The following is a 14,285-nucleotide window of genomic DNA, read 5'->3' on the forward strand; positions in this document are numbered from 1 at the left end:
TTTCAAGATGTGCTGTTACCTCCGACATGGAAAACAAGGCCAAGCGACTCAACTATGCATGAAAACATAGGAAAACATAGCAACTGCTCTTGACTGACGAGTCAAAATTTGAAATATTTGGCTGTAGCAGAAGGCAGTTTGTCGCCTAAGGGCTAGAGAGCGGTACAATAATGAATGTCTGCAGGCAACAGTGAAGCATGGAGGAGGTTCCTTGCAAGCTTGGGGCTGCATTTTTGCAAATGGAGTTGGAGATTTGGTCAGGAATAATGGTGTCCTCAGTGCTGAGAAATACAGGCAGATACTTCTCCATCATGCAATACCATCAGGGAGATGTATGATTTGCCCCAAATTTATGCTGCAGCAGGACAATACCCCAAACATACAGCCAATCTAATTAAGAAGAAGGGTAAAGAAGAAGAAGAGGTTCTGTAAGTGATGCTATGGCCCCCACAGAGCTCTGATCTCAACATCATTGAGTCTGTCTGGGATTACATGAAGAGACAGAAGGATTGGAGGAAGCCTACATCCACAGAAGATCTGTGGTTAGCTCTCCAAGATGTTTGGAACAACCTACCAGTCGGGTTCCTTCAAAAACTGAGTGCAAGTATACCTTAGAAGAATTGATGCTGTTTTAAAGGCAAAGGGTGGTCACAACAAATATTGATTTGATTTACATTTCTCTTCTGTTCATTCACTGCATTTTGTTAACTGATGAAAATAAACTATTTACACTTCCTTTTTGAAAGCATTCTTAGTTTACAGCATTTTTTCACACTTGCCTAAAACTTTTGCACAGCACTGTATGTATTTTTTAGTTCTTGTCCACCTCCTTACCAGGGCAGGTGGTGTTGAAGCATTGTTGCTTCTGGATGTCCTGTCCCTGACAGTGGCGCAGTGGGTCTCCTGGAGGGCAGGTTCTCTGTCGGCTCATGGAGCCTGTACCACAGGAGGTGCTGCAGGGACTCCATGGACCCCAGGAGCTCCAGCTTCGACAGCCTTGCTCATCAGAGGGGACTCCAAGTGGTGCTAGTGAGGAGTCGGGGCAATCTATCACACCATTACACACCTAAGCAATAGAGCAGAGTTAGTGGGCAGAATGGGTTGTACGTAATTGTGGGGCTTAAACACATTTTTGTTGCTTTGAGTGAGAAAATGCATATATTTCTCACATTTTTTCAAACATGAATTTCTTAACATTTTATATGATACATACCAACGATGGCTAAGCGGAATGACAGTTAATTAGGACAACAGAAGAAAGGCACTCAAAGATAAATACTATTATTTATTGTGGACAAAAAACATTCTGTCATTGTTCTGTCCATATGTGAACATAATGACAGACATAGCAACCACATCTACCTCCTTCCTCTTGCACTAGAAGGTGTTTTTATATATTTCTATTTTTTTCTTGCATTCACTGTACATGGAATATCTTATTTTCTGTTTTTTTAAATTTCTTAAATTCTTTTTATTTTTGCCTATTTGCACGATTGCACTGTTCTCATTTGCATCTTTCATTACTGTTTGCAATACTGTTTATCAATAATTTTACAAGCTTTTCTGAACAATTTGAAACTGTCAAATTATTCTATGTATATTCCATTATATTATATTATATTATACATTTTATTCTTTTATACATTTCTAGAGCTTCTAGGCCACTGACAACATTCTGTACTCAAGATGATGGAAAGAGACGCATCAATCAATCAAGCTTTCTCTACTTTCATGGTACAAAAGATGGAATTCTTTTCTTTTGTCTTACCTATTCAATCACCCACTACTACATATCTGTGCAACAACTTTGAGTATGGCATCTATGCAATATTTTGGTGTACGGCATCATGCAATATTTTTGCTGTGAGTGCTCTGTTGTTTATAGGCCTACGTGTGATCCTGCATGGCACTGGTAGTTTGACTGTGGCTCTTGAATGCCCAACACACATTTCTCCAAAGGGAGACAAAGGTTAACCTAACCTAATCTGATCAATCTAAAGTATACATATAATACATAAAGTCTGGTTTGCTGCTGTTGGTGGTGGTCAGTGATACACTTACCATGTTAAAGGGGACACAGGATCCATCCATACAGGTGAATTCAGGGCAGGTGACAGTGGTGTTCCTACTGCCAGGGGGCACTGGTGAGACAGTTTTATCTGAACAGAACAATATTTCAAAAATATTAACAAATTTACCAGAGATCATATCCATTACATTCAAATTTGGGAATATGGGAGACTGGGATGTACACTGTCTTTAAGTTCCTGTCCCTTATTTCTTTCTTTTGCTGTGTTTCCCTTCCCTCATTTCTTGAACGCTTCCTTTTTTAATTTCCTATCTTCCATTTGTCAACATTTTGTCAGGTCTTCTGCAGTCCCTTGCTCCATCCCTTCAATCCAGCCATCTACGCTTCTAATCTCACCTCCCCCTTCTCCCTATTCTGTCAGAACTCACCACACACCAACTCATCGTCGCCCCGTGGACAGTCTGGAACACCGTTGCACACTTGCGACATGTTCACACAAGTGCGGTTGTCACATGAGAAGCTGCCTGGACAAGGAGGTATCCGAGTCGAGCCTTGTAGACAGATTTAGACAGAATTATTGTCAGTTTTAATTAACTAGTCTTCAGACAGAAACAACTTTTGGCTTAATGATACAGTATAAACTAGGGCTCCCTAATGCGTGAAACCCATGTTTTTGCCATTTTGTGCCTACACATTGTATTTACAGCAACTTACCACAGTTGTCAATACTCTCGTCCGAGGCATCCCTGCAGTGTGAAGTCCCGTCACAGAGCTGCTGGTAGTCCACACACTGGTCCCCACTGAGGCAAGGCACTTGGCCAGGTCCACAGGGGGCGGCACACTGCTGCTCATCACTACCATCCATACAGTCTGTTTCCCCATCGCAACGCCAGGCCTGAGGCACACACTGCCCGCCAGTGGCACAGCTAAACTCATAGGACCTACAAGCTGGAGGAACATGGCTGTATAAGTGAAACACTGCAACTGAAAAACCTACCAACCTAAATCTTTAAAATCTTTAAATGATGACTCTGTTACCTGAGGTGGGCATAGTGGGGGTGACAGGTGAGGGTGACAGTGTTACAGTGTGGCAGTTGGTTCTGTTCTCATCCTCTCCAAATGGACAGTCTGTGGTTCCATCACACAACTTATTGCTGGCAACACATGTGCCGTCGCTACAGGCAAACTGGTCTGGAGCACAAGTCACTGCCACACAAAGAGGATGAAATTTGATTACTGATTCAAACCATACAAGATGGCTTTGGACAAAAATGTACTTTTAGTTATACTTGACATCATTTTCTATTAGCTGAATTTGAGTGATGAAACAGCCAGTGCTGTATTATTATTATTTGTACCTTTACTTGGACAAACAGCTTCATCTGCTCCAGAGGGGCAGTCTCTATGGCCGTCACACACTCTGTCTGCAGGGACACACTGGTCCCCAGGACACTGAAACTCGCCTGTTGTACACACACACCTGAACACAACCACAACATTTCAATAATGATGACATCATGTGGTGTTATCCACATACATAAAGAAAACACAATCTGCATGTCATGAACAGACATGGACTGAAGACTATTGTTTAAATAATTCATTATCTGATTTCTAAAAATCTTGTGAGGGTCTGTGATATTGGTGGCATTCAGGTAATGTTAACTAGACTCTGATGAATTAAGTGTCAACATTTTCTGTTCTGTGACTCAATGCATTAAAAGCTGCATCTTTAGCAGGAAGAATTCTGCAAAGCATATTAATGAATACCTGTCCATTTGACCACTGACTCAAAAAACAAAAACACACCCCCTCTCATCACTGAGGTCCCCACAGTCATCATGTCCATCACAGCGGTGGAGGTAGAGTATGCAGCGGCCTCCAGCACACAGGAATTCCCCTTCATCACACACCACACCACAGTCTGGAGCAACAAAAGTACAGCTCATTACATAGATACATACGATACAGAAAAGCAATCATTAACTATGCCCACAGAAAACACAGAAACACAGAAAACATACACTAAATTGTTAAAAGAATGTGTGGCAAAATTTGCTGAAGTACTTGTGCGTGAAACACACACACACACGCGTGCGTGCGTGCATGTGTGCGCGCGCACATACACACACACAGGTTAGAATGTCATTAATTTACCTTTTTCTTGACTTTAATTTATCTAGTATGACAGTATCTTACTGTTTCTTTTTTTATTTTAATAATGACATTTATTTAGCTGAGGCTTCTATTCAAGGTGACTTACAATAAGTGCATTTAAAAGACTTAAAAGATGAGTAGTTCTACCAGTAACAACACAACAGAGTGGCACCAGACAAATATAATATAAAGCTTCCAAACTTTTTTCTTTATGTCCTCAAAATGAAATAGTATCTCCAAAAGTAGGCCACATACCAAAGACTACAATGCATATAAATATATATAAAAATGTTTGTCAGACAGTCGGTTCAAACTAAGGTTCCGCCTCTCTATCACTGGGCAGATAGCCAGTCATACTTAAGAATAGTGAGGTGGCACTCGGCCAATCAGAATTTAGGTTTACAGGTCGCCAGCGCCACCCCAGGCCCCTCTTCTGGAGTTTTTGATAGAGTGCCTTTCTTGATAAAGTAATGTCTTATTTGTCAGTACAGCTGACTTTGTATATGGAGTATACTGATGTATTGATGATGATATTAATGATTAATTACCTTGCTCATCAGACCCATCAGCGAAACCACAGTCCAGCCGTCCATCACACACACGGCTGGCTGGCAGGCACTTTCCACTGGCACACTGAAACTCTCCCGGTGGGCACAGGGGCACAGGGGTGACAGGTCCACAGAACTCCTCATCTGATTGGTCAGCACAGTCTGGGTGGCCATCACAACGCAGAGCCAGGTTCAAACATGGTCCACTGCAGGGTTGGGGTCAGTTAACTTTATTCACTTCAGAAAGACTGACTCTTTCAAATACAAAAACCTGACTAAAAGTCTAAAGCTATGTTAGCAATCCTGTGAGACGGTTCTTCAGAAATTGTTGGATGGATGGAAGAAATGGGGACAGAGATTTGCTGTTGTTACATCCTCACCACGAGTGGGGTGAAGGCTTTGGAGCATATTTCAAACAACCAAAACAAAATAAATAAACACTCATACTGCTGCTTTAACGTACTAAATATATACATAATTAGCACATGTAGCATTTTAGCATTTTATCATTTAGCATTTTACCATAACATTCCAACCCCATGGTTGGAAATCAGAAGGCATATGGTTGTTTGTATTAATAAGCAAAATAGGTGTAAGTATTTTACCTACACACCTTCGCAAATATATTGGCAATCAGCAGTTGCTAAGCTGATGTGGCTGGTTGGAAAATGTCTGCATATTGCTCAACCCTGGTGAGTTTGGATTCACCTTGGCATGCTGGTACAGCGGAACTGGTCTGGAGAGCAGGTGGACGGGCAGACCTCATCTGAACCATCACCACAGTCATTCTCATTGTCACACACCCACTGGGAGGGTATGCAGCGCCCCCCAGCACAGGTAAACTCAGATTCCAGACAGGGAGGGGAGGGAGGAGGGCAAGCCACACCATCACACTGCCACACACCATCTGCACAGGAACTGGACACGAAAAGGTAAAAAAAACATTCTGACTTTAATGCTGTTTATTAGAGAATAAAAGAGTATAGGAATATGGGAATACACTTCCATGAGAATTTAGATTGACTGACCAGTTCTGGCAGTGTTGAGTGATGGTAGTTCCAGGTGGAAAAAGGGAGCCTTCCCACTCACATGGACACTGGGTAGGAACTACACAGCTCTCCCCTGTACAACAGAAAACATACTGACAATTCAGCATGAATTGAGCTTTGCCAGTTCTAAGGTAAGACAGTTTGTCCTGAGAGTGAGACAAGACAAAAGACCAAGGGCTCATTACAGTCAAGAGACTTTCTTCTTGGGCCACCTTGTTTGCAAATTTGGCAAAATTCATAACTGTCTCAAGCAGACAGGGTTCATCAACTGGAAAGTGTGTGCACAGTACATTTCAGTGCAATCTGTCCATTATACTCTTGATATTTTTGCAGATACCTTGTCATTGTGTTTGTCAAGGAGAACCTTCTATCTGACTGAGGAGATACATAAGTACAGACCACTTTGGTCACTACAGCATGATAAATCATCCTTTGGGGAGAATGAAAATCCACACCAAGTTTTGAGGAGTAGCTTCACTATACACAAATAAGAGAAATATGCTCATAAATACATTTAAAATTTACAACGTACATGTCACTCCGGTGGCTCAGCACTAGTTTGGCAAATCCATCTTACCATGTAGGACCATGCCAGCAGGACAGAAGCAGCCCTCCACACAGGAGAGAGCCCCACACTGGGAGTGCAGACTCTGCTGAGCACTAGGACATGAGGGAGAGCAAGCTGGACCACAGGGATCATACACCAGCCCATTCTCACACTGCAGAGCTGCAGGGAATGAGGGAAGCAGAGAACAAATAAAGAAAGACAGCAAGGGCAGGATAGAAAACAAAAGTTACAGAAAGACACTCTGACAGGAGTGTGACTGTGTCAGTGCGGGTGTGTGTGTGCATCGTGTGACTTTGACATACGACACAGCTCCTGGGACCTCCAGCGGATGTAAACCCCTCTGCGGTTACACTCTTCAGCATAGGCAGCAATTGCTGTACAGAGACACTCACAGTCCCCGCCTGAGTCACAGCTAAAACACACACAAACAATGAAATAGCATGAACTGTTCATGAACATTAAGAGGTGATTATGCCTAGAATAGTTCAACCATGGAAATTCTCCTAAGACCCTTTCTACTAGAGATGACTCAGTAGTATTTCATTTACCACTAGCGGCAATGTTTTGATGGTGTTTGTGCACCAGCCCTCATGCAAAGAAGCACACGCATGCCTTATGTATGAGAATGAAGAAATACACATTGCTGCTGATTGAAGGGCAGTGATGCATGTTCCCAGGCGGTGGCAGCAATAGACTACAAATGGTTAAAATATATTAATAGAAGAGTTTGAAACTTAACAATGCAGGTTTCAAAACATTCAATAAAGGTTTTGCAAGTATTTTCTGAGGTAGGAAGCATTCAAAATGCAGGGACGCATATATACAGGATAGATGCAGTTTAATTTGGAGACAATGGCAGAATGTAAATCAGTGAGTAAAAGTGGTCTGGCACACAAACAAACTCATGAGATTGTAGCAAACTATTGTTCATCAATGGATCAATTTATACCCATATATGGAAAGAGAAAGACACAGCCATTTCTTGCCACCGAAGCATTTTTAGATGACACATTTTCAAAAGATAATTTTAAGATACTATGCGTTAAGTAATGCTGTCACTCACCCACAAGCATCAAAGACACACCAGTCATAATACTGCTGGAAGGGCACCTCATGGTGGCACTGAGAGAAGAGCTCCTGAGTCAACACTGCACACCTTTTCCTGGCCCAGGTCACCCTGTGGGGGTTCAGCTGAACAAGACAAAGAGAGCGTGAATGAGAAACAAAGCAAAAGACCGTTTATCATCAAAACTGAATCTGCAACAGTGTCTTAGCTAGTACGTCTATGTCTAATATTCCTGCAAGTGTCAGTGTGTGCGTAACTGTGCATGTGTCTTTATTGGACTCACAGCACAGGGGTCTCGGAGGTCCTGGTCTGCCACGTCCGGGCAGGAGGGGCTGACCTTCCAGGAGTTTCCAAACAGCTCAGGCGTGGACTCCACGATGCCCTGCCGTGTAGTAAAGTCATTCTCTGCGTCCCCATCAAAGTTGCCGCACAGGCCCCCAACACGACCCCGCAGGTTTGCCGCCAGACGCACATACACACGCATTCCTGGATAGAACATGTAATGACAGCCATGTAACCACTGATTCGTTTAACACTGTCTGTGTTATGTGCTTTTATGCTGTCTGTACTGTTTTGCATCACTGTATCTTGGTGCTTTTGGACTAAAAAAGCACTTCACTAATATAAGATTAAATTATTATTAAGGTTGCAGAAGTTTATGTGTGTGTGCCCTACCTCCATCCCATAGCAGAGTGACCCCCAGCCGGGAGGAAAGGGAGACAAACAGGCCGACTCTTTCCAAAGTCAGACCACTGCCACTGTACGACTTCGGTAGACTAACTGGCATCCCATTTACTGTCACAGCTTTACCTAAAGGACAGACACAAGACGGCTTACCTCAAGCAACTATTTCCTAAAACATAATCTGCCTACACCTATGGATCCCGACTTCCTATCATCGGCCTCTGCTTCCCCCATAACACAGACTCTCCTACCTCTCAGCAGATGTATGACGGTATTTCCCAGGCTGAGGGTGACTGACTTTGTACAGGTGACCCCGGTACTGCCGCAGGGCACGTTCTCTGCCATGACACTGAACAAACCGCTGATCTCCCTCGCCAGCACGTACTGGCAGTCGCCCAGGAAAGAAAAACAGCGGCCGTCGAATGTCACATAGTGTGGGTCACCGGTGGCCACGCACACACCAGCACAGGCGGACTGGCTGCAGTGCCAGCGACGCTCCTTACACACACTGCAGGAATGCATTAGGAATAATTGAGATATTTAAATATTAAAGAGATGTGATGCAATGAGACAAGCGCATACATTACCATGTGTTGCAGTCTTTAATGATGGTGTCATTGGTGTAGTAAAGTTGACCATTATGGTGGCATGGACACTCATCTGGCAGAACACAGTGATCACCCTGAGGTAAACCAGAAGACAAAACAAATAGTAGTCAAAACTCAGCTATATGGTCATGGCTATGGCTATATGGCTATGTGTTTCCACTGAGTTCCCACTATGTTCAGTGGTGAGATAAAAAGGATGACTTTCAAGTTTAATTCCAACTAATTTCTTGTGTAAGATGAGGGCTTGCACGAAGAAAAATCATTCCACTACAAATGTGTCTGGTCGTAATAATATGCTCTATTATAACAATACATTTAAGGTTTAATCACTTAAAGAATAATTAGAATTATTAAAGCTGAATGGATAGAAATTGACGAAATTATAAAGGTACCATTAAAACTAAAGTTACAATACTAGTATTTTCTCTTAATATGTAATGTAGTAAAGAAGAGACTGCATTCAGTAGGATCATTCTGGGTCATTAAAAGTGTAGCACAGGCTAGCTGCTAGCAGGAAGAAACTGCTAACAAGCAGACAAACACAACACACCTGATATTACCTCCTATGACTCAATATTAGCTATAAGCTGTGCTAGCTACTGCTAGCTAATGTGCTAATAATTATGTGACATGGGGAGGTGTCGCCAGTAGAGACAGTATTCGCGTCTTTTGGCTGTGGTCGTAACTTGTTTAGTTTCCAGCCACAGTAACATTAAGTTAGGCAGCTGTTTTCAAACTCAAAATAAATTACATGTATGCTAACTTACCTGTCTAGCATCCAGACAAACAAAATTAGCAACTAGCTAGCTGCGGTAACATTTCTTGATAGAAGTCTATGTCATTGTGGTCTTCCCAGCCTTTCTGCTGCCCACAACTGGCAAAAAGCTATTAATATAGGTTTAAGCAAATGAGCAACTAAGTTTCGTGCAAGATACATTATAATTACATTAATAATGGGTGCATTTCATCTAGCTTAACCAGCTGCAAGGTCCTGGTATTGTGCAAAAACACTGCAGTGAAGAAATGATGCTAACTGTACCTGAGCTCTGCCTACTATCTCAAGCCAAAATGTCTGCTGTGAAAATCGGTTATAGTCTCAACATTTCACGTTTCAAAAAGAGATCCTTATCCTATATCCACTCAGAAAGCTACATTTGAATTTTCACCCACTAGCAACACAGTTCCCTGGGGACAGACGCAGCCAGACAGGGGCTCTCTGCAGCCCGACTGTGCGACGTTGGACCCCTGCTGTTGGCCGGGGGGGTCCAGGCTGGAGCAGGTGAGGAGGCAGGAGCGTGGAGAGTAGACCAGAGAGCCTGGACACCGGTTCACCTCCTCACAGCGTTCCTGAGTGCAGTTAAACCGTCCCTGCTCACACACACTGTGAAGGGAAGAGAAGATTGAGCGGATCAGAACTGACATCCGCTGACAGGAAGTCATTTAATTAACACCTACATTAATTAATTTAGAATGTCACATGGGCCAGGAAAGGCTATTAAAGCTCATTTAAAGCTTACAATTAGTGATTATGTTTCAGTGAAAATCAAGCTTAAAGCCATAAGAATAACTTAAGCAGTAAATAACACAAAGTCAAGAGGATGCAAGTTGGCCCAGCAGGTTGAAATCTGGAGCTCTGTTGCACAAAACTGCCCTTGAGCATTTCTGCACGCTCAAGAGAGTTTAGTATGAACCAGTTTCACTTTACACTCACATAACACTGAACAGTAGCTGTACAGTGTAATGAAGCAACAACTACATGTGCCATGATCAGGTCAGTGGTCAGCACAGACACATCTCAGCAGCTACAACACAATCAAAATGAGTCGTGTACAAAAAAGGACAACGCACAGACAAACAGGTACACAAATAATAAAAACCAGAGACAGGCAAATGAATCAGTAGCTTTCTCGCAATACTGTGACCGCTCTGACTCAGTCGTTAACAGATTATTCAGACCTGTGGAGTGATGATCACTGTGGTTATGTAGTGAAGAGACTCAATGAAATCAACCTATCCTGTATAAAGAAGCAGGAACATAGGGTGATTTCATCAGAGCTCTTGCACCACCAGACACTCACTGGGGATAACATGCTCTAATATACGCACATAAACAGTTTGCAGTTTCAGTCATTCAAAAACACATTACACTCTTTGCAAGGCAGAAACGTCTTTAAGTAGGGCTTCAGCTTAAACTGACCAATGGGAGAAAATTTCCAAATTCTACACATAGTGGCTTCAAGTTTATGTGGGGAAAACCCACTCTGTCACAGTGACCTCTGACCTTCCAAACGCCCTCAAAAACAAGCTGTGAGTAATTTGTTAGCTCTTAGCTGATTTTAGCTGGATCTTCGATAAAACTGCCTATTTCAGGGATGTAAGACTTTATCAGCACTTGGTCGGGGTAGATTTTGTGAAACCATGGCTCATTCAAAAGTATCAGAACCATGCTTAAGAGACTGTGCTGACTTAAAGCCACCACTCCACTGACATCGGAGAAAACATGTTTACGCTCTCTGACTATTATCACAACTGCCATTTGATAAAAGCAGCATACAGATAGCCATAAAAAAGAAAGGGCTGTTTTTATGACGTGCTGTAAAAATAAACAATTAAATTGGGCCAGTAAGAGGTTGTACTGAATTAACCTCTGCCACAGTGTTTCCTCTTGACACGTTTGGTATGTCTGCTGTCCTTGTTGCAAGAGCACTGTCTCTGTCTAGCAATGTTAACATTTAATCTAAATTCAATCCTGACGTTAAGAGTCAAAGCAGGTTCTTTGAAATGAGCTGATCTAGGTAGCCAATTATAAATTTCTACTGGTTTTTCTTGGTTTCTTGGGTATTTTCTAAAATGTAGCTTTTCTATGCGTTTTGACCTTTTGTCCACACACAATGCCGTTATAGGCCACAGAAAACAGAGCTTTTGGAAAACTGCTTCCAGGAAGAACATAGTCATAAACTTGTTTGCAGTGTTGACCAAGAGGCAACCACCAGGGCTGATAAATAAAGCCAATTCCCAAGTGCCAAAAACTGCAGTTCCTCAAATGGCCATTTGAGGCAGACTCCAAAAAGTGAGTCCATCCCCATATTAAAATGCCCAGCGTTATATGTTTACAGCCTGGTTTTTGTCTTTATAGCTAATTTCCTCGTTCATGACAACTGTATGGGCTGGGTGGGGGATTTGTATGTAACTGTATGTCACTTGAATTATATTACGACTTAAAGTTGTGCATAATTATAAGCATGGTCACTTTGACTGACAGCAAGGTGGAATGTGTCAGTAAGCAGCCTTCATTCAGCCTGCCTCAGCTCCACCAAACCTCCAAATCTTTGAACATTTTTGGAATAGCAGGGAGCTTGGCAGAGTCAGGCACTGCCAAGATGGTGACAGCCGGAGCCATTGTCACTGTGGTGTTGTTTTTTTCCCAAGACAGTTCCACTCAGTCCTGTCCAACTGTGTTGTGATTGTCTTGCACTACTGTAGGATTTTGTCACTGGAGATATGACTAAACCAAAAATTCACAGTTTTATTTACACAAAAAGGGGCAATGTGTTCAATATATAAAATATATTATTATCCAATATAACATATCTAATAGTATGCTCTCTCATTCAGCTACACAGTCACCATGTCTGTTATTGGATTATGAAATTTGTTCCCTGTTGGATTTGTCTGTTTGGCATGCACCCCTGTTTTGAGCCTTGACTGCCTCACCATATGCTAGGTACCTTTTTCTGTGTGAATAAATCATTTGACTGCACCAGCCCTGTCTCTGAAGTCTGCATCTTTGTCCACTCTCTTGTTGCTCTGTTACCCTGCTTGCACAAGTGTGACATGATTTGAACAAATCTGTGATCTCCCAGCCACAACTTCTTCCTGAGAACATACCAGGTATTGCAGTTATTCTGAATAACAGCGCCAGGCTTGTACGTCTTGTCTCCTTGCACACAGGGGCACATAGTGATGGGAACACACTGGCCCCGGTGGTCCTGCACGAGTCCTGGCGGGCACTGGCAACCCGGAACACACATCCTAAGAGCCATTCCACCACCACCGTCATCGCAGTTCCAGGCCTCTGAGCAGGAACCCCCGCAGGCACGACCACATTCCTGGTACACCTGACCCCCCGAACACTGGACCGCTGAGAAGACAGGACAGGAGGAAATATGTAAAATAGCATGATACAGTTTGTGATAATTGAAGCCCAAATGCCACTGAATTATATTCCCACATGAGAGCATGTACACAGGCACCAATTCCAAACTTTGCAGCATCAAAATACTGCTGCCAACATTGCTAAAACAGCTATACAACACAGACACCCCCATTATCTTCCTGCCTCCTTTCCTCCACATATCCGAGAAATCAATCCCTATTGGCCGTCAAATAGGCCAACAAACTGAACACCAGTCTGGATGTGTCAGCTGTCTCTGGATTTGCTGCTGGGGCTAAGACTTTGCCTCGTGATAAAAGTCAAGTTATAATGTAAGTCTTTTTTTAGTCTGAAGTCAAAGTCATGTGACTCCACAGCTACTTGTTGTCTCTTTAACCAGTCTTAATCCTGTCAGTGGTGTCTGAGATTACCCACAGGACAGATAAATGAACAAACAAATTCACTGAATGTAATGATGATTAGTAGATGACCAATCTGTGGTCCAGTCAGCCTGATAGAGAAAGATACACAGTTACATTTCTATGAACTCCATATTATCATGGTAACCAGTAACGGACATCCTGAAACACCACTTAACCAATGGCCTCCCCACTTACGGCAGAAGGTCTGATTGCGCCAATGGATGGCGACGCCCTCCTGAGCGCAGTGTCGGGTGTAGGCAGTGAGGATGGTGCAGTGACAGGCCCTCTGTGGAACGCAGCCACAAACCTCCGACAGACAGAGACGGAAATAGGGCTCCCTCTCCACCACGTCATGACACACCTACGAAATCAGAGACGGAGGTAAAGCGTAAATAAGAGAGAGGGAGACAGACAATGATGAACTTCCTCCTGAGACAGCAAGAGATTTAACACACTCCATGCAAGCTACCTGAAAAACGGGGCTGTGTATGACGGAGCACACCGTCTCTGCATACTGTCTCCTCTGGGTGTAGGTGGCGCAAGGGTCAGGTGGAGCTCCTCTGGGTAGACTACAGTGCTCTGTTGTGAATTTCCCTGCGAAGGATGGCACGCTGTTCTCCACGTCTCCTTCTGGGGTAGTGAAGTCATCATGCTGGTTCCAGGTCAGCGTTCCACACAGCCCGCGCACCTTGAATACAGCATTTACACATTTTAGCTCAAACATTAAACATTAAAATTTGGTTTGAACCACTGAAAAGGGCACAAGTGAAAGAACCATGTGAGGCATGAGGATCACCTTGTTTGCAAAGCTGGGCTGCAGGGTGATGAAGGCCAAAGGTCCATCTAGGTGCCAGAGCAACTGGGCTCCAAAAGCCTGGATGAAGAGAAATGAAGAGGAGGCCCTATGCACAACTAGGTCCCCCGTCACCACAGGCAACATCTCCCTCTGGCCATTCAATGTCACTGTGCCTGGAGGTAACAATAACAACTGTAAGCAATCA

General features: G+C 43.2%; 1 protein-coding gene across 1 annotated transcript in view; it reads right to left on the reverse strand.

Annotated features, from left to right (window-relative positions):
- The window catches only part of sspo (SCO-spondin), a 78,419-nt gene that overhangs the window by 57,714 nt on the left and 6,420 nt on the right, over positions 1–14,285 (reverse strand). Inside the window, exons 14-35 of the mRNA XM_041961775.1 lie at positions 14,081–14,253; positions 13,754–13,972; positions 13,480–13,645; positions 12,598–12,850; positions 9,880–10,090; positions 8,689–8,783; positions 8,353–8,609; positions 8,093–8,227; positions 7,701–7,903; positions 7,415–7,542; positions 6,654–6,763; positions 6,361–6,510; positions 5,763–5,856; positions 5,443–5,652; positions 4,735–4,940; positions 3,839–3,953; positions 3,388–3,509; positions 3,068–3,235; positions 2,744–2,977; positions 2,458–2,580; positions 2,062–2,159; positions 835–1,066 (exon numbers count right to left, since the gene is read on the reverse strand). Coding sequence (XP_041817709.1) covers positions 835–1,066; positions 2,062–2,159; positions 2,458–2,580; positions 2,744–2,977; positions 3,068–3,235; positions 3,388–3,509; positions 3,839–3,953; positions 4,735–4,940; positions 5,443–5,652; positions 5,763–5,856; positions 6,361–6,510; positions 6,654–6,763; positions 7,415–7,542; positions 7,701–7,903; positions 8,093–8,227; positions 8,353–8,609; positions 8,689–8,783; positions 9,880–10,090; positions 12,598–12,850; positions 13,480–13,645; positions 13,754–13,972; positions 14,081–14,253 — 3,702 coding nt within the window. The remainder of the gene's footprint in view (positions 1–834; positions 1,067–2,061; positions 2,160–2,457; positions 2,581–2,743; positions 2,978–3,067; positions 3,236–3,387; positions 3,510–3,838; positions 3,954–4,734; positions 4,941–5,442; positions 5,653–5,762; positions 5,857–6,360; positions 6,511–6,653; positions 6,764–7,414; positions 7,543–7,700; positions 7,904–8,092; positions 8,228–8,352; positions 8,610–8,688; positions 8,784–9,879; positions 10,091–12,597; positions 12,851–13,479; positions 13,646–13,753; positions 13,973–14,080; positions 14,254–14,285) is intronic.

This window comes from Chelmon rostratus, chromosome 20 (genome assembly GCF_017976325.1).
Source record: "Chelmon rostratus isolate fCheRos1 chromosome 20, fCheRos1.pri, whole genome shotgun sequence".
Taxonomy (NCBI): Eukaryota; Metazoa; Chordata; class Actinopteri; order Chaetodontiformes; family Chaetodontidae; genus Chelmon; species Chelmon rostratus.